The 22,564-nt window shown below is 39.8% G+C and overlaps 1 protein-coding gene across 3 annotated transcripts in view; it reads left to right on the top strand.

Annotated features, from left to right (window-relative positions):
• PCDH15 (protocadherin related 15) overlaps positions 1 to 22,564 on the top strand; it is a 387,556-nt gene that overhangs the window by 333,697 nt on the left and 31,295 nt on the right. For all 3 annotated transcript variants that reach the window (XM_009275078.2, XM_009275076.2, XM_009275077.1), the window contains exons 26-28: positions 4,245 to 4,460; positions 8,826 to 8,914; positions 21,120 to 21,296. In XM_009275078.2, coding sequence (XP_009273353.1) covers positions 4,245 to 4,460; positions 8,826 to 8,914; positions 21,120 to 21,296 — 482 coding nt within the window. The remainder of the gene's footprint in view (positions 1 to 4,244; positions 4,461 to 8,825; positions 8,915 to 21,119; positions 21,297 to 22,564) is intronic.

Below are 22,564 nucleotides of genomic sequence, written 5' to 3'. Positions count from 1 at the left end.
AATTACAAGAATAGCAAACGTTCTTACTCTGTATTAAAGAAGTTGCTACACTAATGTCAGCAGCTCACAAGCTCTCTCTGGTGGTCCTGCAAAGCTGAATGTTGCACCGAGTGTCGTTAGGTTTGATCAAAGTATAAATAGTGATGAAAAGGGGGGGAATGGAAACAACAAAGTTAAAATATTTGAAATTGGAATCTGATGATTTTTCCGAGTTCCTCAGGCTGTTTTGCACCTGGCTTTGCTAATCTGCATGTAGATGGTTTCTGGGATGGAAATAGCCTGAACTGTAATGATACTGAGGCCATCAATTTCTCTGGAGTGCCACTGAGTTCTCAGAACTTCTGAAAATTAACTTACAGCCTGCCTACCAGCTTTGGGCATCTGAACTCCAGGATTTTAGAGGCTGCATGCTTAAAATTTCAAAATGCCTCTTTCACTGGAGTTTCATGCATTAAACTCAGCTGCAAGACTTATCATACCGTTCCTTCTAAGCAACTACACTAGTGTGATGTTTTTTCAGAAAGGCTGACTTTATTTAATGCTTGTGCCTGCAATATTGATATCCTAATTTGGATCCAAATTTTGTTTGTCCTTAGTTGCAGACATACACAAGCGTGAAATACTGAAGGTGAAATTGATTTCTGTTGTTATTGAAACAAAATACTGTTAAAAGTATCTTTCTGTTGAGATAGAATTTGCTAATATTAAAAAAATGATAGGCTTATAGCCCAGCTGAACCAATCTAATAAGTCCATTTTAACAAAGAAATTGGCTTTTTATTGAAAGGACATAGTGCTCATCTCTCAGGGCACCTCCAGAGAGCCTTTGGCAGTTAGGGGGCAGTTTGGCAGTTGCTGTAAGTCCTGTCTCGCTATGGTGAAGACCCCAAAGGAGCCGGATCAGATAGTGCTCTACTACCTGTGCCTCTGTGTCTCATGTGCCAAAACACATGCCGTGTGGGGTTACAGGAATTACTTTTTTTTTTCCCTTGCCAGCTCCATTATCAACATGCAAAGTTGAGTGTGGATAAGCCAGTGGTTTTTGCCAGATTGATCTTTCCTATGTTGTTTGTGGCTTTAAACTGGGCTATGTTGTACAACCTGTACTTGCCTGGTCTTAGATGCATGCATACAGTGATTTGTTAGGTATGAGGCAAAGAAGTGTTTATTTTTAAAAGTTAGTCGCTCTGCATTACCATAAAATCATTGCCAAAGAGGTTTCCTTCTTATCTCTCAAGCAGCATGGAGGTGGTCTTCTGGATGGATTGTGCCAAATGTTATCCCCTGCTACTACAGGCAGAGGCTTCCTGATCTCTTTTTTGAGTATATGGAGGATGTAAAGCTCTCCTACAACACATAGGCAAAATTGATCCAAAAAGCACCAAGAGAAGCTACTTTGAATGCCTCTGTAACCTACAGTTTGCATATTTTCAAGGATGTTTTATTTCTGTTATCATGCTGGTTTTACATGTTTCTTTAGTAATAGTAATTTTAGTAGTAATAGTAATCACGTGGAATCTCATAGTTGTAATTTTAAGATTTCCTTTGCATTTGGTTAAGAACAGATACTTGAAGTGAAATACTTGATTTTTGGATGTTTACAGGGTGCTTGTGCCCAGGCAGGGGCTGAGTGGTCTCTGTGAGGAGAGGCCGATGCTGCCCTGGGCCAGGCACAAACAGTTCCAACAGCCCCATGGCCAGGCACAGCTGAGGTGGTGTTTTACTTTTTGTCTTTGTTTCTTATCATCCAAATCTATTTTATATGGCAGTAAATTAAATTAATTTTCCTCAAGTTGAGTCTGTCTTGCCTGTGATAGTGATTGATAAGCTCCCTGTCCTTATCTCAACACGTGAGCTTTTTTATCTTATTTTCTCCCCTGTCCTGTTGAGGAGGGGAGTGAGAGAGCAGCTGGGTGGGCCTCGGGCAGCTGGCCAAGATCAACCCACCACAACACGCTAATTTGAGAATACATCAGATGAAACACTGGTGGGAGTAAGAGTCCAGTAAGGTCACTGAAGTTGGTGAGGTTGCTGGAGGAATGAAGGTAACCTGTTGTGCAATTCAGGTATTTATGCACTTCTTAAAAGGGCTGACTTGAGCTCGGTGCTGAGCACTGACATTTAGCTCTCAAATAGTGATGACTGTTACCACATGCGTATCAACCTGATTTTTAGGTACAGCCACTTCCTTGTTTCCTTGCACCATATAGCATGTCTTCACATTTATTTGTTCCTTCAGCAATTTACTTGTCAAAAGGAAAGCCAAAAATGAGCCTAGTCCTGAAAATCCACCTGTCAAGCTCCTGTCTGCTGGCTCCGTGATGTTTTGGGGTTGTAGTCACCCATGCCAGTTGGATAGCAGGAGTGCTTTGGAAAAGCTCACCGATATCTTTACCTATTGACTGACAGAACGAGGTAAATTTCAGAAAACTTTCAACCTTCCCCATCTTTCCTAAAAGTGCTAATATAAGGGGGTTTGAGATCACCCAAGAGGTAGTAATCTTGATTTTTAAAAGCCTTAAAAAAAGCTATAGAACTAGAGAACAGAAGCACTTCAACACATTTTATATTTATGCTTTTTGTAGCCAAGCCAGGTAAAGCTTTGTCAATTTAGAGGAAAACAAAACATTTACAAAGGATGCAAGGACCGTTTTAAACAGTTCTGTCTCTGTGATGAGTGACAGCCAGTGTCATTGAGGGAGCTCATCTTTTGGGCAGCTCTGCAGCACATTGATGTGCTATGTGAAACACGTTTGCTATCTTTAGCTAAACCAGCCCAGATATTATCACTTAAGCGCTGTATAGTTTTATCTATTCTGTCTGGTCTGATAGCAGTCGGAGTAGCAAGGAAAGCTCATACAGTTTTGAGTACCTGGATCATTCATCTGGCACGGGTATCTCTTGATGGTGCATAATGCAATCACTGTGCTGCATAGACTCACTTGTTGTATCTCCTCACTGGTATTCCCTGAAAATTATCAGAAAATAAAGACAAAACAGGAGTTAGTAAAAGTTTCCACCTTATAGATCTTGTTCACTGATGGTGAGGAAACAATTAATGATGATTAATGGCCATCTGTGAAGGCTTAATGACCTTGCACAGATAATGCTTTTTTAGATGGCAATGGTGTATCGTGGTAAACAACTCTTCACACTGCCATAAACCCTGACTAGATTGTGATTTTTGTTTTTGTTTTTAAGGCATGGTGAATTATGGATTTTACACAAAGACCTGCACCTTTTTGAAGTTAAGGGTGGTTTTTTTCTCCAGCATTAGCTGAAGCCACAGGTTTAAGAAGTCGTGCCAATGTTTTGATAAAAGCCTGCTAATAGATGCTGAAGTGTCCCAGATGCTGAGGCAGTGCCCAAGTCTAATGAGTGAGCAAATGTACAGGTGGTAATTAGCTACCATCTCGCTGACCCCTTCCTAGACAGAGCACATGAAAGCATTATAAGGGTCCTCAAAAACACTCCCATCTGAATTATGGTACTGCCATAATACAGGAGCATGATTTGTGCAAAGGAGTAGGTCAGAAGAGGCCAGAACGGGGCTACGCAGGGTTGTCAGGCACAAGGTAGGTGAAATAACATAGCTCCCGGGGATGCCTAATTGATGCCAGGACTGCGTCCTAATTCTGCAGCAGTTCAGCAATGGGAGAATGCCAGGGCAGCTTTGTGTCCTACACTGGGTCCGTACATCAGGTCCATTGTGTGGCATCGCAAGAATGCCACTCAATCCTTTTTTTTTTTTTTTTTTTAAATAAAAAAGGATAAAATTACTCCAGAAATACATGTGCTTAATCAATGAGGGTGCAGAATGTCTCTCAGAAGAGGGAGGACATTCTTGTGTAAGTTTGTGAATGCATTGCTGTTTTTTTTTTTTCTTTGATATTTAATATTTGGCAGTGGAAGTTTCTCAGAATTAAGCTGTTCTTACCTGTTCAGTTTGTTGCAGACTTGAAAGTCCATTTATATTTTTCTTCTTTTTTCTTTTTATTTGGAGCAGTTTATTGCCAACACAGGAGAAAGAAATTGCTGGAAAAGCAAAACTGTATGCAGCAAAGCTAAATGAACCATTTAAAGTAACAGTGATATCTGCTCTCCGGGATCTAATGTTTTAAACGTTAGAGTGGAAGAAATTTGCTGGACCAATATGCAGCTTTATTTAAAGGACAAGGTTAATGATTCTGTGCATGCATATTTACTTTTTTTATTTGCCTCTGCTTGTTTTCTTTTTCCTATTAGGCTGATGATAAAGACACTGGGAATTACAGTGCCATGCAATACAGACTCATCATTCCTCCAATCAAGGATGGTAAAGAAGGTTTTGTGATTGAAGCTTACACAGGGCTAATAAAAAGTGCTATGCTGTTCAAAAATATGAGAAGATCCTATTTCAAGTTTCAGGTCATTGCAACTGACAATTATGGAAAAGGACTGAGCAGCAAAGCAGAAGTACTTGTAAGTATGAGCCAGGCATTATCTTTATGGAATAATTCCTGAGGAAATTCAAAGACTACATGAAGTTTACTTCCAGGCAGACCTATAGGAAGGCCATAAACTGTGTGTACTTAATCTTTTTACGTCACTGAAAAAAAGCTTGTTTTTTAAACCAAAAGCTTTTATGACCATCTGAAACATGGTCATGTTTCATGGCAGATACTCATCTCAGTTACCACACTAGACATGATGATCAGTATTTTTTTTATTCAATGAGCCGTTGTTAATGGTTCGATTTAGATGCTAATTGTTTGCGTTAAAGATGGACCTAAGTTATGTTCTGGGTCTTCTGGACCCAGATGGCAGCAAAAAAAAGTGCTGGTTTTGTGCATTACAAGTATAAAGCAGGTCACATCTGTGCGGTCGGACACAAGCATTTACAGATCATCTCCACCTGTTCTCTAAGCCAGCAAGGTGCAGCCAGCTCCTGTATCAAAGCTGTGAAGCAGAGTTAGCATCGTGTTAAACCCCAGTTAATAAGCCAAGCTGAAAGCTTGCTGACTTGGGCTGTACTCTGTGTTAACATGAGTACGTAGCTTCTGGATCAGAGTTAGATCTGGTATATCTGGCTTGCAGTGCAGGCAAATATCTGAGCAAGCATTCTCTGAAACCTAGAAGTCAGTTGACTTGCTGGGGAAAGCCAAGGTTGCCATGTCTTAGTTGCTCATGTCTGGAAGGGAGACGCAAGGAATATTTTTGGGCTGAGACTGTACTTTAAATTTTCAGGGAAGCAACGTTTCAAAAATGGCACCAGCTTTAGGCCTTGAGCTTCATGTTCTTGTGCTGAGTAAAGGACGTTGATTTAGTCCAGTCACAGAAACTGTCAAAGCTAAATTTTTTTAAAGCCTATATAACTTGATGGATTGGGTTAATATTAGCATAAAGTCATAGGGATGAAGTGCATTATCTAGTTCATGGGAACACTGTCAAATGATACAAATGATAGCCATAATATTTGGTATATTGAGTTATGCAGGAATTCAGCAAATAAACATAATGTATGATGTCCTCATGCTTGACCTCCCAAAATGATATGGCATTCTCACACAATTTATGCAGTAATAGTATATTAAAATATAGCCAGAAGGTATTGACATTAAAATTAGAAAGTGAAGTATGTCTCATTAATTTATAGAGGTATCTTTAGGTTGTCTGAGTGAGTGATGAGCACTCTGGTACAGTGTTTTTGAGCAAGGCGTGAAAGTTTGGAGTAGCTGTAGGTACAGTTACAGACTGACACCATACCACCATGAAAGTTTGGGTTTGCACTGAACATGATCCATACGTGAAGATCCTTTCTAACCAGACTAAGCTGTTCCTGGGCTTCATGATTTGAACAGAATTTATGCTGCTGGCACTGTGGTGTCAGGTGCTCAGACTGGGAGGCGTTGATTCCTTTCAATACAAGCTCAAGGAGTGCACATAGATAAGGGAAATGAATTTAATTACTCATGTGCAAAAGAATAAGATGTGCGGGAAGAAGAAAGGATTGCACTGGGAGGAGGCCTAGAGAGAAGAGGTGGGGCGACACCTCTGTACAGTACAGAGGCACAGTACTGCGAAGAATCTGAGCAGAGCAAGGTATCCTCCAGAATTGGGGCCAGGATGCTTCCTCAGAGCCCTGGCACAGCTCTGTGAGCCGCATAAGCTGCCAAACCCACTGGTAAAATGTCTTCATGGTGTAGGGGATGGTCTATGTGAAGGATACCAGTCTGTTCCTGCTGGCTTGGGACTGGCAGGATGGCTCAAGTTAGACATCTGTGGATCTACAGTTTGGTTCCATGTGATGGCATTTCCCTTTTTAGCCTCTGTGAGACAAAAGAAAGAAATAAGAAATTACATTTTAATATAAGCTTGCTGCAAGTAAGCACTGAAAGGTACTAAGTAAGTGTGGATAGTGAATATTCACTATGATATCATCTTTAATCAAATGTTTGTTGGGGTTTGGGGTGGTCCCAAGGCCCCTTCCTCATTCAGCTCTCAGCATAAGCTACTCCCAGGAATCCATTGGTGCCGTATAATGATCAGGACTGTTTGTGGGCTCTGCCTCACTTGATTTAAAAACTGGAAAGTGCCTAGTGAATTCATTCATGGGATCAAAGGGATATGGCTTATGGGCTATTGGTTATCAACAATTACATGCTTTCCCTGCCTCTGCTGCAAGCTTCCCGTCTGTTGTGCTACTTATTTAATTTAACCTGGACCTTTCCTAGTTCTCAGCAATGTATTCTTCAGATACTTATGGACATGAGACGTCTGAACATGCTGACTTCCAGACCTATAATTTAGGCTGGTGCCTGCTATTTAGCATCACAGGACCTGGTTGTATTTTTGCTCAGTAGACTGGAAGTAGCAAAAGCTTTCCAAGGAACGGTGGGTCGGATGATCCCTGGTAACTGTGCCCCAAAAAGCTTCCAGAGAGCGGTGACGGTGGTTCCTCACAAAGAGCCTTTGCTTTCCCACATCTTCCAACTCTGCTCTCAGCATGTTTCTATCTCTCCTCGAGTGGAAGGGAACAGTTTCTCCCCACAGCTTTTCTTACAATGTAGTTAAATTGGACTTAGTTCCTCAACTTAATGCTATTTTTAATAATTGGAAAATGAAAGCCTTTACAAATGTGGATAGGAAGAAAATTAATGTTACTATGGAAACCTTAACTTTTTCTTGATTTTTGTTCAACACCCTTGTTTTACTATAGCTTGTCATGAATGTGTGTTTAGTCATATTTTTGTATATGAACAAGTAGTCATAATTGTGATTCCCTGAATATCAAAAGAACTATTGCCTTTTTTTAAGTGTTGCATTTATGCAGTACTGAGTATATAGGTGCACAGTGGTTGCTTGAATTGGCTAATGTAGTTAATTCTATTAAACTGTTCATTGCTTTAGAGTTCCTTTCAATGATCTTAGTCTAAAACGTATTTTGTGTTCATTATAATTCTGTTTTTCTTACACAGAAGTCTGTACATGCTGATCAGTGCATCTGATGACATTTCAAGAACATTTAAATATTTAAAGTTGAATTAAGCTTCAAAGCTGGTGAATCAGTGTTTGATGTGAAAGTATATTATGGCTTGTCTGCTGAAGTTCTTACAGGGCTCAGACTTCTCTTTTGAAAAACGGGTTGTTTTTTTCTTTTAGAATTGAATCAGCTAACTCTGATTTTTAAATTTATCGGGTTTAAGATTGTCCTACTTTTCCAAATTTACCTCCAGAATCCTCTATAGGGAGGTGGTTTGAAGTATAATGTTTGCTGTCATGCCTATATGGACATGAGCCAAGTTTTAAGAAATGGTTTATTTTCTCCACCAGTATGGGAAGTAACTGTTCCTTTCACAACCTAAGGGGAGGTTGGCTGTGCTAGTGAAGAGAGAGAGCTATTGCAAAATGCAAGAATATTTAAAAGGGAGGAAAAAGCATGCAATCATTTTACTGGAAGGCAGCCTTTTCTTGGGATAAAAATAGCTTGAGGAGACCAGATCAGGAGATGTGAAGCAGAGTTTGCCAAATCTGCTGAATTTCATGCATGCATGTAGTCCCTTCTGCACCCTGACCGTCCGACCTGCCATTGAGAAACAGAAGAGTTATGTTGCTTTTGTAGTAGAAAATGCTAATGTGAGAGATTTGTTCTGAGGTCAGTTGGTTCTTTCATGGAATCCTGGATTTTATTTTATTTTTTTTTAAATAAAGCACATGAGAATTGCATGTATTAAAGAGGCATTTTCCCTGTCCTTTTAAATAAAGTGCAATTGTAAAATGCACATGGTTATGCACGGGTTTATGCCATATAGAGGGAGAAGCTAAAAAAAAATTGGAGATTAAAATAACTTACACTGATGACTTCAAAATAGATGAACACTTTCCTTTGTGATTTTCTAACCAAGTATCATTGATTTAGTTGAATTAATCTGGTATTTGCATTTACATTGGTGCAAACTGCGTATTTCCAAGGTTGGATTTTCCTGTCAAGTCATCAAAAATACCAAAATGCTCATAAGTGATTTTGAATATGGCACGTGGGAGATCCATGATTCTGTAAGTAAACTCTAAACTATGAAGAACAGGTTTCGTAGTCCCCACCTTAAAAAATCTATAATTCTGATGCAGTCCTGCAATTACAGTTCTAGTTAAATCTTTGCCTGCTGTTTATTGGTTTTGGCTGCCAAGCAAAGCAAGATTTCCCAGCTCTCTTATTCGGAATTAAAATGAGAAATCCAGACATCAGGGCATGGCTATGAAAGCAGGAAAGTAATTATTCCATTCTTTTTGTACAGGGAGGATGTTATGCATGGGAGTGCAAATTGAATTTCACTCTTTTGTTTCCAGGTCTCTGTGGTCAATCAGTTGGATATGCAAGTCATCGTCTCTAATGTTCCTCCCACCCTTGTGGAACAAAACAAAGATCAACTCATAGGGTAATAAATTTATTTACTCTACAAATATCAGACAATTCACTGGTTTTGTGTTTAGACTCAGCACAGAGTGCTGCCTTTATGCCATGATCTACTGTTTTGCCAAAAGACTTGAAATGAGCAAGCGGGTGTTTCGATGGGGAGCACAACTGGCTGAGTGACAGCACTGGTCCCCCCAAATCCACATTTTGCCCCTTTTCTGGAGAAGGCAGAGGTACAGCACTTCTTTGCTTGCACATTTGCCCACTTTGCAGGCTCAAACTAGGTTCAGAGCCCCTAATACAGACCAGAGTGGAGCCTCCAAACACTGAGCACAGAACCTGCCTCTGTCAAAATCCAGGATGTAAAATGAATAAAGCACATCTCCAAAAGTTTGAGGCAGTGTGTCTCAGTGAGCTGTATTGCTTCACTATGATTTTATTTGGATGACGTAGCTGTAAGGGAAAGCAGAATTTAGAAAATTTATACTGGTACAATTAATACCACTAGCATCACTACGTAAAATTTTAGTCGCAAAAAATTGGTAATAGGGTGTCATTATTCAGGCCTAGCACATATGAAATATTGTGATGGGGAGATGGGTAATTGGAAACATTAATGCTTTGCAATAGAAGTGAAGTATTTTATCATACTGGAAGCCAGCTAAAATCCTGTTGGTAAAATATGTTTTAATAGCACAACATCATCAGTTTCCAGGAGTCAGGTTTTCACTTTTAGCTTCTTTTTGTAAGACAAGGACGATTTTCTATACTTTGTGTCATTAGGCATATAACCATGAATTAGACAATATGGGAAAGAAAATACTATAGGAAATAGTTTAAAAACAATCTTTGTAGTCTTCTGTCACTTTAATCAGTGATGAATGGCGTTTCTCAGATTTCAACAGGTCTGCTCCATCCTGACTGTTGTCATACCTTTACTTCTCCATGGAAATTGAAATACATTAGGGCTGATAATATAATCACTCACTGAAAAAGAAGTGTGTTGTCTCTAAATGGCTCATGTCTTCATTGGGCTAGGAAAAAATATCGATGGATTTGCTTCTGGAGATTTAGGACTTGTTTCCCTTTTCTCTCTCTTTTTTGAGCCAGGTGGAAGATAGATGGATTCTAAGATCAGAAGCACTAATTAAGTTGTTCAGGCAATAGTCTGGATTCACAGGGACTCCATTTCCTAGAGCTAAGAATAATAAAGGAGTCTGCTTGCTTAACACTTAAGATCTAGCTTTCCAAAACTGTCAGGTGTTTGTGTTGGCTGGAGAGATGAAGAACAATATATCTTTTAGTGACAGTAATAGGAAAAGTTTGCTTCTGCTTTGCTAAGCCTTCAAGATCACCTCAGTGTGCTGCACTGTACAAATTTTTCTTCACACAGTAATTTGTAGCCTTCCTGGGCGTCTGTATTCTTGAGTGGAGAAGATGAACACATGTTCTGTACCATGTGTTTCTACATGATGTAGCATAGATCTCAGGCTAAATTGGACTTTGGCTGTGTTTGAGATCCTCCCAGTTTTGGACTATCCTGGAGCCAAAGGAGCCACCAGCAAAATACAGATGGCTCTTTACAGAAGGTGGTTTGAAAACAGAGTAGAACGAGCCTGGCTTGAATGAAGAGTGTCAACTGCATGACACGTGTTGTGGGACTGAGAGCGTGAATGCTGCAACGGGTGGCACGGCAAGAAAGACAAGAGCAGATTGTGTCTTGCCCTTTCACCATCCCTGCAAAAACCTCCTTCTACAAACACTGGAGCAGCTTGTTTCCCACTCCTAGCAGGTCTCAGCAGTGTTCAGTGCCTCAACAATAAATTGTAGCATAATCATACCCTCACTCCTCTCCTCCGGGGCCCAGAGGAATAGCTGGCATATCCCGCCACAGTCTTGGAAAACAGCCCAGAGCCACATTCCTTGGTCTCTGTGCTCCAAAAAAATCTTTTCTGCCAGGGTGGAATCTTTTAAAACTTGTTTCATGCTGTTCTGGCCCTTGTGCATGGAAGTCTCTGACAGATGTGTAAATATTTCACAGTGAATGAAGCTTTTGAATGGGTATGAAAATAAAAAAACATGGCCAGGTTTTGAATTCTCAAAATTAGCTTGGGAAGCCTTTAAATTCACGAACACTGTGAGACCAGCAAGTGAATATAGCATAAGAATTTCACTCCTAAGGATAGGCTTTCAAGGACAACCTTTGCCAGAAGAGATTGCATTAGCTTGTTTTAAAATTGTCTCATCCCTTATTGAAAATATTTGCAGAGAGCAAAAGTCTCAGAAATAATTTTGCATATGTGTACTTGTCTGTTTCACATAAAAATGTATTTATTTCAGTGCCATCTTCAAATTTATTGGGTTTTCCTCCTGAGGCTTAAAAGAATGCTATCTCCCTGTTTTTATAAAGGCTTTAATAATTCATGCAGGACATAAAACCAAAATAATAGGAATTTGTGATTTTTCATGCCCTATACAGAAGATATAACCACAGACAAAGGGAAACCAAATAATTTTGGAGACCTTCTCAGGCTAAAGTACTTTCACCCAAAGAGGTTCTGAGCCATTTCAAATAATGCACTAATTTATAAAATTACAACACTTTGTATAATTCATTGACAGATAAAAAGACTAAACCTCATTAACTAAACTAGTCACTACAGAGATTATTCGTCTCTTTCTCCTCTCATTTTGGTGCTGGAGTGATAGTAAATATTAATCTCTGAAAATACAACATTTAACCACGAATTGCAATACTTGGTGATGGGGAATGTTAGCGAAGTGGGTAGTTGGGTCATTTTTGAAATTATAGTGATTTTTCACAATAAAATAAATAGTGATTTAAACAACTTTGGAGAACAAGTTACAACAGATTCTCCCCAGCTGCCTGTAATTTTCACTAGAGAGTGGATACAAGGTATTAAGAAATATATAATTCCATTCTTCCACACTGGAAAGGCTTACTCAGCATAGCCCTGAGATGTATGTTGGTTAATGGTCCAAATAAAGGAAGCATACCATAGAAGAAAACATTTAAAACATCGCTATCTATTTGGCTTAGGAGTTTAGGCTTTTTGAGGGATACAATGGGTATGTCTTCAGCTGACATTTCTAGTAGCGTCATGATCCTTTGCAGTCATTCAGTAAGCACTTTGGTTTTCCTCCAACTGCTTTAATTTCATCAACAAGCTTTTCATATCCTCTGGACTGCACATCAATGTCAGATTTGCCATTTCTCTCAACCACTTTAATTATGTCTGTTCAGATAGGTCCAGTTATGTCTGCTACAGAAGATGACAGAGAAAATGGAGTGAGGCTTAGTGGAAAATTCAGTGCGTGTTCCTCTCCTTCAGAAAACTTGGTGAAGGCAGACGGCACAGTGTTCTTTAAATATGGCAATGTTTGTGAGTGCTTACTTGTTGGGCAAGGAACAGCATTTCAACTAGAATAAAATAGCCAACTTCATGCTCAGAGCATTTACTTCTTTGGTTTTCACATGACTGCAGCTTAAACCTCTAGCTAAAATCAGATACACCACATCACCAAGAGAGACCTGTGTTTCTCTCATCCCATATAGGTAATAGAAATGTCTTGTGAATTAAATTCCTCTGTACACACTTCTATAGACGGCAGATCGTTTTCCCTGAAATGGAATAATGGAGTGGCTCAAAATGAGTGCTTTGATGAAATACTCCATAGACATTCTTCTTGAAAAGGCTGGTTTTGCCCTACAGCCTACAAACCCTACAAAATGGAGATAACATTGCTTAGGGAACTCTCTGGGCATCATTTTCAATGTTAATGTTCACGGTTTTTGCATTGTGTGTGCTTTCTGAGCCTAGCAGGTGGGTAAAGAAAACACATTTTGCTGCACTTGGACTGCTCTGGAGTTGTTAAAGAACAGTATGAGGATTGTCTCCTTGCTTTCAAAAATCATATGAGGTTTCCCATGTTCTTCTTTCCTCCCTGTAGTGAAAAGTGAGCCTGGAAAGAATGGAGTTTCTTTTCCTCCATATGAAGAAAGTCTCCTAGTGGTGGTGTAGGAATCTCTCATTGGAAAAGAGGATCTGATGGAATCACCTCATACTGCTAATAAATGTGCATAGATACAGCAACAGATAATTGTTTTATTATTTAATAATAAATTATGTAGTAAGTATAAATATTTAAACACTGAGATCTTGACTTCCCACATCAAGAAGTTTCTCTAGTCTCCTGTATTTTCAGTGTGGTCTTGGTGGTGATTCCTTTTTTTATATTTTGACTTCATAACAGACAACTCACAGTGCCTGTATTAGTGCAAAGGTAGAGGTCCCAAAATGCTTGTACTAGATGTACATTGTGGGCTTTTGAGCCTGCCTTCTCTCTGCGTTGCTCTAGCATTTTTTGTTCTCCTGGGCTGAGGAATTTGGGTGCGTGCAGCCTCCTGGCCAGACCTGCCTCTGGAAGTGGAATTCAAGTGCAGATGTTCTTGAGTAGCAACTTTATCTGTTTTCTGGATGTTCATGTGTATCGTGTGTATCTTAATATAGGTTATTCCCTACTTTTCAAGACAAAATTACTGGAAATAGCACATGTGGTAATTCCAGGGAACTTTTCTTCAAGTGTATTTTGGCCTGTTATAGGCTGCAATCCTTTAATACCTTAATGCTTATAAAAGAATGGAGCAGTTACATAGTTAAAGAAAATCCACACTCAAACCTCTAATGCGATGTAGAAGTGACCAGGCAGTTTTGTACCAGAAAATCCAAATGTAAAATCAAGTGCTGATCCTTGGAGATACACTGGGTGAGTGTCTCAGAATATGAACGTTCAGCCTGCTAACTTAATAGTTTGCATATATAAAGTTGACTGCCATCATTTCTCAAAGGAGTGTCTGCTCTGCTTTGCTGCATAGAAACTGTGGTCCACTTAAAAGAAATGTTATAATATATACTACAGCAATATATATTGCTATAAATTATATATCATAATATACATCACATGTACATTGTACATCATATATAATTTTATGTATAATCATAGTATATGAGATAATATATTTTATATATAGGAGCTGCAATGCACAGTCCTCTCTTTATGGAAATGTTACACAATGTGGATCATTTCCCTTCAGTTGTGTTTTGCTGTTGACAATATAGCAAATGGTGTTTTCTGATCTCAGTTGCAGAAGCCAGTTGATGGCATTTAAAAGGGACAGCTGACGTGAGTGCCTTACGTGGCACTTGTGTATATCATTGTATTTTATTTCTTTGTTCCTGCTTTCTTTTTTGTTAGAATGTCAGTATGTTCAGTAATTGGGGGGATGAGTGAATGCCTCTGAAATGTAGCATATTTATCAAGATGTGGTTGTGTATAATGAAATCAGATGTTATGAGGCATCACTGGGATTCCAGCATTCTTGGTACCTTTAGTAGAGCCAGACACAACTACCCCTTGGGATGGGCTGCCTTAGAGGTGCTTGTTTGGAAATGCAGTGCCTCTGAAAGCACTCTTGACTGTATTAAGATATTCAACCTTAGTGCACCAGTGTTTTTTTATCTCCTCAGTACATGAATTGGTAGAAAATGAGCGTGTGTCTCCTGCTGGATGTAGTTGCAGTATATAAATCACTCAGACTCGTTAGTTTTCCCATAGGAGAAGTACCATTCCGTTGCTTGCTCTATGATTTTTGCCACGTAATTACTGAATTAAGCCTAATTACAGGTGACTGGACTTTTTGCATATTGGGGTGGTGGCAGTGAACTTGCCATTAAGCACTCTTCACAGCTAGCACTTACTTTCCTCCCCATTATTAAATGTTTGTCACAGGTACTGCTGTAGCTGCCTTGTTCTTTGCCTCAGCCTTCTCTGATGCTGTTATATGGGTTCATTTTGCTCCTGGCCCTTTCGTCCACTTCCCCTCTGCCTTTTTCCCTTTTACTTCTTTGCACTGTATTGTTTAATTCTAAATTAAATTGCAAAATTAGCAAATAAATAAATAATGAGGTTAGAGGGACATTTCCCACCAACTGACTGCATTGTATTTCATATCCACCCTACATTTGGCTTTACTTGGAGAACGCACGTCCTGTAGTTCTCGCTTTGTGCAGTGTTTAACAGAGCCCATTCCATTTCTTAGCTGATCTTAGCCTCCCTCTGCTGTAATCATGATGATTAATAACATTAGGCTACCTTTATTAAGTTAGGTAATAGAGACCAAAAGCTTATTCAACTCCAACTTTTCCACTTGCTACTTCCACTACCAGCTGGGAAGCACTGGTTCAGCAATCTCCTTCTCCCCGCTCCTCTCAATAATACCAAATGTTGTTCGGTTAATGTATTTTCTCTGAAGCACTATAATGTAGTGCGTGGCTTCTCAGATAAAGCTGTAAACTTCTGCTTTATTCTGAAATTGCTTACTATTGCAGTAAAAACCCTTTTGGGCTGAGATCTGAAGATATGTCTTCTGGGTCAAAGTCAAGATGTCTCTGTGTATTACTCTTTGGGTGAGTGTAGCGTAATGTTCCTTCTGCAACTGGGAAAAATGATACTGAAATAAAAAGTTGGAGTGCGTGTAGGTTTTTTGGAGGACGGGATTATACATGATGAGCACAAAAAGAAGAACAGAAACTTCAGCAATATGTAAGAAAGCAAATTTCCTTTATGGTGTGCAATCCAATATGCTTTTATAGGATTAGGGTAAGTATGTATAAAGACATTGTCTCTGGGTTGTTTTCTAAATAATTTAGATGTTATTATATGCAGAGTAAATTGGCTCAGTGGTGCTCCTTCCTGCTAGATACATGCTTTGTGTGTGATATAAAAGTAGAAATAATCTTTGTCAAAAGGCTATTTCATAAAGAAGGAATAGTCTTAGGCTTGAAATAAACCCCAGTTCTGGCTTTTTTATTCTACATTGCAGTGCAAAGCAGGCTGACTTAGCTGACTAGTAAGGGTTTCTTGAGTTGTGTTGGCAGCTCCAATGCAGCTCAGCGCCTGTCCAGAGGCCACAGAAGTAGTATAACCTTCCCTGTGCTCTATGTATGTTACTGTAATAAGGCATCTGGGAGCAGGAGGCTGAGGCCCAAGTGCATCACCCCCACAAAGCTATCACTAACTGCACAGGAGGGGCTGGAATTGGTCCTTATCTGTTTGTGAAAATACAGTTGAAAATCCAGCAGTTTAGTTGTCAATTATTAACCTTGCAAAAACCAACACAGCCAGAATTTGGCTGAAGTTGAGCAAAATTGAGAGAGCGTACTTGGGTTAAATGAAACACTTGAAAAGTCTGTTCTGATGTATACCGGCAGAGCTGAATGCTCTCATCTGTGCATTGTTGCCAAATTTGCTTACATTTTCAAATACCTAGAATATGAATTTATTATTATTACTAAGTTATTTTGGGGAGCTAGAATTTTCAGTGGAGGAGCCAAAAGTTATGCAGGATTTCTAGTCTTCAACACTTGTAGCTTTGAGTCTATGGTAGGAGTTATTGCAGAGTCTCATCTGTGCATTGTTGCCAAATTTGCTTACATTTTCAAATACCTAGAATATGAATTTATTATTATTACTAAGTTATTTTGGGGAGCTAGAATTTTCAGTGGAGGAGCCATGCAGGATGCAGGATTTCTAGTCTTCAACACTTGTAGCTTTGAGTCTATGGTAGGAGTGAGTCTTGAAATTTTCAGTGGAGGAGCCAAAAGTTATGCAGGATTTCTAGTCTTCAACACTTGTAGCTTTGAGTCTATGGTAGGAGTTATTGCAGAGTCTTGAAAGAAAGAATGGATTCTTTTTTTTTTCTTAAAATATTTTTATGTGCTCCAGAAACACAGCAGGCTGTCAAATTACTAGAGAACTGAAACATTTTTTTCCCGTAGAATTTTCTGCTAAGAAAATTGTGCAGTAATTAAATTCAGGTACTAGTTCTGCAAATTGAATTGTTTCTTTTGTTTGTGTGCTGATTCAGAGGATATGGATACAACTTAGCAATTCGGCTCAAGGGTATAAAACTACTGGAACATTGCAGTGCTCTTTCAGGCCATGTCATGCATCTTCTCTGCCAGGGACAGTGGAGGGTCATTAAACTTTGCTGCTGACTTAACAAATCTTAATGCAATGACTGTTAGTCTAGTTGAGTTGCCATTGCTGCTGGGCTCTCATGCGGCTGATTCCATATCTCATATGTTGAGGTAACTGACTGACTCATATGGACTTCCACATTAGTTTCCAGACAAGCTTCCAAGTAGTCCCTTGCATCTTTACTAATAGCAGGATCTCTCCCACACTGGGGCATGTGTCTGGCATGCCGGATCCATGCAGCTGAGGGGAGAAAACAGCATGTTGCTGCGATGCCAGGGTGCACCCCTTAATTTAGTCCTGTGCTTAGCAGGGTCTTCTCTGCCTGTAACGGGATGCAGCAACCTCAGCCCTGCCATGTGGCATGATGCCTCAGGTGTGCATATCAGCTCATGGACATGGCGCTGAGTGTGGCCCAGGAACGTGGTGCCTTATCTCAGATATTGGGTTTTGGTCTGCTGGTTTCAGAAATGTTCTGGGAAGCAGAATGTCACCAGCCAAGGGACAGCTCAACAAACCAACATACCTGTATTTTTTGGCCTTTCCATTTCTTTTGCATCCAAAGAGGAAAAAAATAACCTCTGAGTTTTCAGGATATTTAGGACCACATTATGTCCTCAATGACATTGTAAATCCTCTTGTCCTTCGTTTCATTTCACTGGTGTCACTGATGGGAATTCAGAAAGCGATGGTAATGATGGTGGGCTGGGAGGCATTTCGGTTCGTTACATTGTATCTGCAGAGCTAAACGGAGTTAGAGCAGTAGGAAAGTCGCGTCGCCTGTTAAGTTGCTGGTTCTTCCGCTCACTACACCACTGTTCGGAGGATGGTAATTACCCTTGTTGCATTACAAGTGACAGACTAATTTTAAGCTAACTTTTGCTGATAAATACAGTAGAACTGCAGATGCTGTTGTTACTTAAAGTATGCATATTAAAAATTGGTTCTTGTGAGTAGTACTACAAGCAGGTGGCCACTTCCAGTAGAGTTTTAAAACACTACAGTGTTTTCAGCATCACAAGTTCAGTTGAATGACTTTTAAAATAACTCTGGGGAGCTGCCCTATTTTTAAGTGTATTCTTTAATTGCTACTTTTCAGTCTTCAGTGCATTTTTATTATATATTTCAACCTAAACATGCAATTTGTATGTTTCAGATTAAATACTACTGTCATTTCACTATACTTTGTGGTGTTTCTTGCAATGTCAGTTAAAGCCAACGTCTGCAATGTACCTATTTCTCATAGTCAGATAGTAGTATGCTATTTTTTCTTCAATTTTAATCATGTTTAAGACAAAGAGATTCTCAAAGGCAATGAATTCTGGCAGAAGCCATGCCAGGAATTTCTGAGAAAAGGGAATGTTGTTACCAATTCTGCTAAAAGTGAACCTACGTTATAACCTTCCAACCTTACAGGGCGGTTCTGTCTTGGGTGAAATAATAGTTCTGTGCAAGGAAACAAAAGCATTCCCCCCCTGCAGCAACAGAAGATGATTGCATGCTAATTAGGGAGGTAAATCTTTTACATACTTGGTCTATCTGAATCCTTGTGCAAAACACCATTCTGAAGACGGTTGTAGTTTCTTTTAGTCGCTTACATTCACATAGTGTTTGGGGGGTTTTTTATAGTAATCTGCATATCCCAGATTTGTTCTGTCAACTTTTACCTGGGAGAATTATTGTTACTGAGGTACCTGTGACAAGTTATCACCCTAGCTGCCAGTTAGGTGCGTGCCAGAAGCAGAGATGAGTAGAGTTTACCATATTTGCAAACAGTAGGAGTGCTTGTTTAGAGGACGCCAGTCAACTAGCAATGAGTCAGACAATCTACTGTTTTTATTTTCCCCACAAAAATGGCTCTGCATTAAGAGTATATATTCACTGCTAGGCTAGGATGTGGGTCTGACAGACTTGGAGTTTTCAAAATCTTATAGAAAAGCTTCTATTTTAAGGGCACGCTAAACTTTCACACAAAGAGCAGAGAAACTGGATGGATAAATGTGAATCAGTGGTCTTGAAAAATTATGAGATGGTGATACTGCTTTGACAGCATTACTGTACTTTGGAAATCTTGTGTCAGGAAAAAAACAACAGCAAAATGTAACCTCAGCAACTGCAAAAGATTTTGTTTAAAACAACAGGTGACCTCTTAAAGTCATTGATGTTCTTTTTTATGAGATTTGTCTTCCTCCGCACCCTAGTGCATCCTTGATGTATCAGGCAGCATGTTCCCTCTCGTTCCCTTGCTTTTGCCTCCTAACTCAGCTATTGCTTTTTGATTTGATATTCCGATCACATAAATCAGCCCAGAAAATCTTGTGTTTTCCCATAACTCATAGTTCTGATGGAGTGTTTAGCCTTCCAGGTTCTCTTGTTTATTTCTCCATACTTTTTGCCCATGTATCCAGTATTAATGATATTTGCTTTTATGCCTTTGTTTATAAAACTCTCTGTGGGCTTTAACTGAACCCTTCTCATTCCCAGTTTGGAAACCTCATCACACAGTTAGCAAGTCTGTGTGCAAACACGCTCTTCCCGTTTTCTCTGAGATGTATTCTGTCCTTGCCCAGCAGCTATGGTTAAAGCTCTTCCAATGGCACTTTTTAAGCAGATTTCCATTTTCCTTCTGGCTCCATCCATTCTTGCCAGAGTTGGGATCGCCACCATCTTGGCTGCCAGCCCCAGCTACAGTCTTGTTGGGAGTACCAGTTCTCCCTGTTGCATACAGAATTTGAAGGTCATCCTCCTTTTCTCATTGGATTGCACAGTGCAACAGATACAGAGAAGCAGTCTGCTACAGCAACTCAGCAAATTTCATAGGCCCCATTAGAGTAGCGGACCAGACAAGGAGGAAGGAAAAGAATATATTTTTTTTTAAACTTCATTAAAGTATTGTCCTTTCTAAAGCAGTTTGTTAAAGTAGTAGTGAGTTATGCTTATAACTGTACATAAACTCCCCGTATCTGAGGTACAAGTGTGCTTGCTATCTGTGCAGAAACTTTTCAGGTGCTCAGTTCCTCATTGCTGTGGTGCTTCTGCAGGCATGCTGAAGGCATTTCAACCTGGCATAAGCACGAGAATTTTTTGTTTGCTTGGAGGGACATTCTGCAAACAGCCATTCTCCCTTTGCCTTTTTGAATATTCGAGGAATAACATCACATGTTAGGACTTCTCCCGTAAACAGTTCTGCATGGAAAACTCTAGAAAAATATGAGATTCTGAATTTAGAACAAAGGCTTCCAAAAGCGCATACTAAGATGTCTGCGGACAGTCAGTTGTCAAAAAAAAAAAAAAAAGGGAAAGACTATTCAGTAATAAAGAAAATTGGTCACCTGACGAGAATTAATAAAATTACCAGTAAATGTCATCTCTAATAAATTTTAATCCCCCAGAATTGCATTTATCTCATGTATTGACACATTGTGATTCATATACATATCCACAGAGTGTGCCATTCTGTGCTCTGGCAGCTTGTAATGAATCCTTCTCTTTGGAAAAAGAACAGATCTGTTTTGGTTTATAGTTGTTATGCCCTTGTTGTCTTGGGCATAGCTGCCGCTGAATTCTGTCAACCTATCTTTCTTCTGCTTGTAGAACTTCTGCAGTTTATTTTATTTTTTTTTCTGTGGTAAATGTGTCAGCTTGATATTCCAGCTTTCTTATGGCTGTAGAGCTTCCTCGTGCCTTTTGGAGTAGCAGGTGTTCTGGAACCTGATATGTTGTGCTATATTGGAGGGCCAGATGAAATATCCCACCTAAAATGGTTGAAGTAGTTGTTTCTGTGGGTGAAAATTTATTGTATACACCCTGTGTAAGGCTGGAATTGAAGAGTTCTGAAATCATATAGCTTAATAAAAGGACGACAGGGGTTTTTCTGTGAAACGTAGATGGTGTTTCCCATGAGCCATTTAACTCAACTGATGTCATAAATACAAAGAGCTAGACTTAAGGACACTATTTCTGGTGACCTGTCCTAACACTGCTAAGCTTTTCCCAAGAGTTCAGCATTTAAGAGGTTATATCGGAGCAGAGATTTTTTAAAAGTGCTCTGAAGGTTACCTTCCTTCTAAGCCTGTGGTTTTTGTCTATTAATATCTCGTTTGGGCTGTGGTCAATCTTGATCAGCACAAATAAATCAGTGCAGCTTTCTGGCTCCATCTCATCTTTAGGATTTTGGAACGCTATGTCCAAGATCAGATTCCTGGTGCGACAGTCGTGGTGGAATCCATTGGTGCACGGAGGTTTGGGGATGGGTACTCTGAAGAGGATTACACCAAGTCTGACCTCATGGTCTACGCAATCGACCCGCAAACAAATAGAGCTATAATGAGGAATGAACTTTTTAAGTAAGTATATTGTTTGTTGCTCTTCCTATATTTCTATGGACTGTTTTGAAGCCTGTTGGTCTGTCTCTGTTAGCAAATGGTTCAACACAACAGGAACAGAAAAATCTATTGAAACAGTTGGTGTATGCCCCTACACCTACCCTGTGTGCAGCTTGGGAGTTTACAATTTTACTGGATTCAGTCCATTCCCTTGAGCTGAATGGCCCCAGTACATGTGATTTAGACACTGTTGCCATGAGAGCTTGCAATACCTGCACAGGGTCCACCCTGTGGAGGAGCTTCCAGTTTAAATTCCTCTGAAGGAATTTACTTTCTATGTACCAAAACTTCTCTGTGATCTCTAAGCAAGGGCTTTGGTGCTCCAGTCATTGACCTTCGGGCTTGCTGCATTTTCCATTTGGAGCATGTCTCTTTTTCTCTTTTCTTTTTTGTGGAAATGGAAGGAGAAGAAGAAAGGGAAGGGGAAGGAAGAGAGGTGGTGTGCACCTAGTCTGAAGCATAGACATCGATCGGGGCATGATCCAGGTGTACATCTACATGCAGGAAATCAGTAGTGCTCACAGGTGCCCAGTGGGCTGAGCAGACAGATCTGCATAGGCCCATCCCACCAGCTGCTAGAGGAACAGCAGTAGACAGGCCACTTAGATGAATAATTTGATGTTGTTTTGCCTTTTCAATTGACTTCCAAATTAGCAGTTAAATTCCAGTGTCACATAAAACATAAGAGAGGGCGCTTTATTGACTGGTTATACTCGCAGCATGTTGCCAGTGAATGGGCCAGCTCTGGTCACTACAGCAGAGCAGTTTGATAGGGTGCCACTCTGCCTGGGCTTTTGCACCTTAGCAGAGTTCCAGTGGGATATCGCTCTGGCACGCTACTGCTTTGGGGGCCAGTGGTAACTCCGCTCTCTGCCTGCGTAAGAAGAGAAGCCAGAAATTACATGGGTAAGGAAATGACATTAAGGTAGTCTCTTTACTTGGTTTTTCTGAGTCATCACTAGCGGCAAGTAGGTTCTAAGACAAAATTAGTATCTCAACCCATTCAGCTGCCAAAATATCAATATGGCTGTAGAATCATTTTGTTAGAAACTATATTTTTGAGTTTCAGCATTCTGCATATGATTCAAAACAATGAAAATGCAAATCAGACTCTTCTTCTAAAGCAGCTGCTATCTTTTGGGGTTTTTTTGCGTGTTTCACATTTGTGTTTGCTTTTTATCTCGGTGAAAACTAGACCAGACAGTTCCATGATAGTATAAAGCAGCATG

The sequence above is a fragment of the Aptenodytes forsteri genome, unplaced genomic scaffold (genome assembly GCF_000699145.1).
Source record: "Aptenodytes forsteri isolate BGI_AS27 unplaced genomic scaffold, ASM69914v1 Scaffold320, whole genome shotgun sequence".
NCBI lineage: Eukaryota > Metazoa > Chordata > Aves > Sphenisciformes > Spheniscidae > Aptenodytes > Aptenodytes forsteri.
The sequence above is the reverse complement of the archived record's forward strand: the minus strand, read 5'-3'. Positions and strand labels throughout refer to the sequence as shown.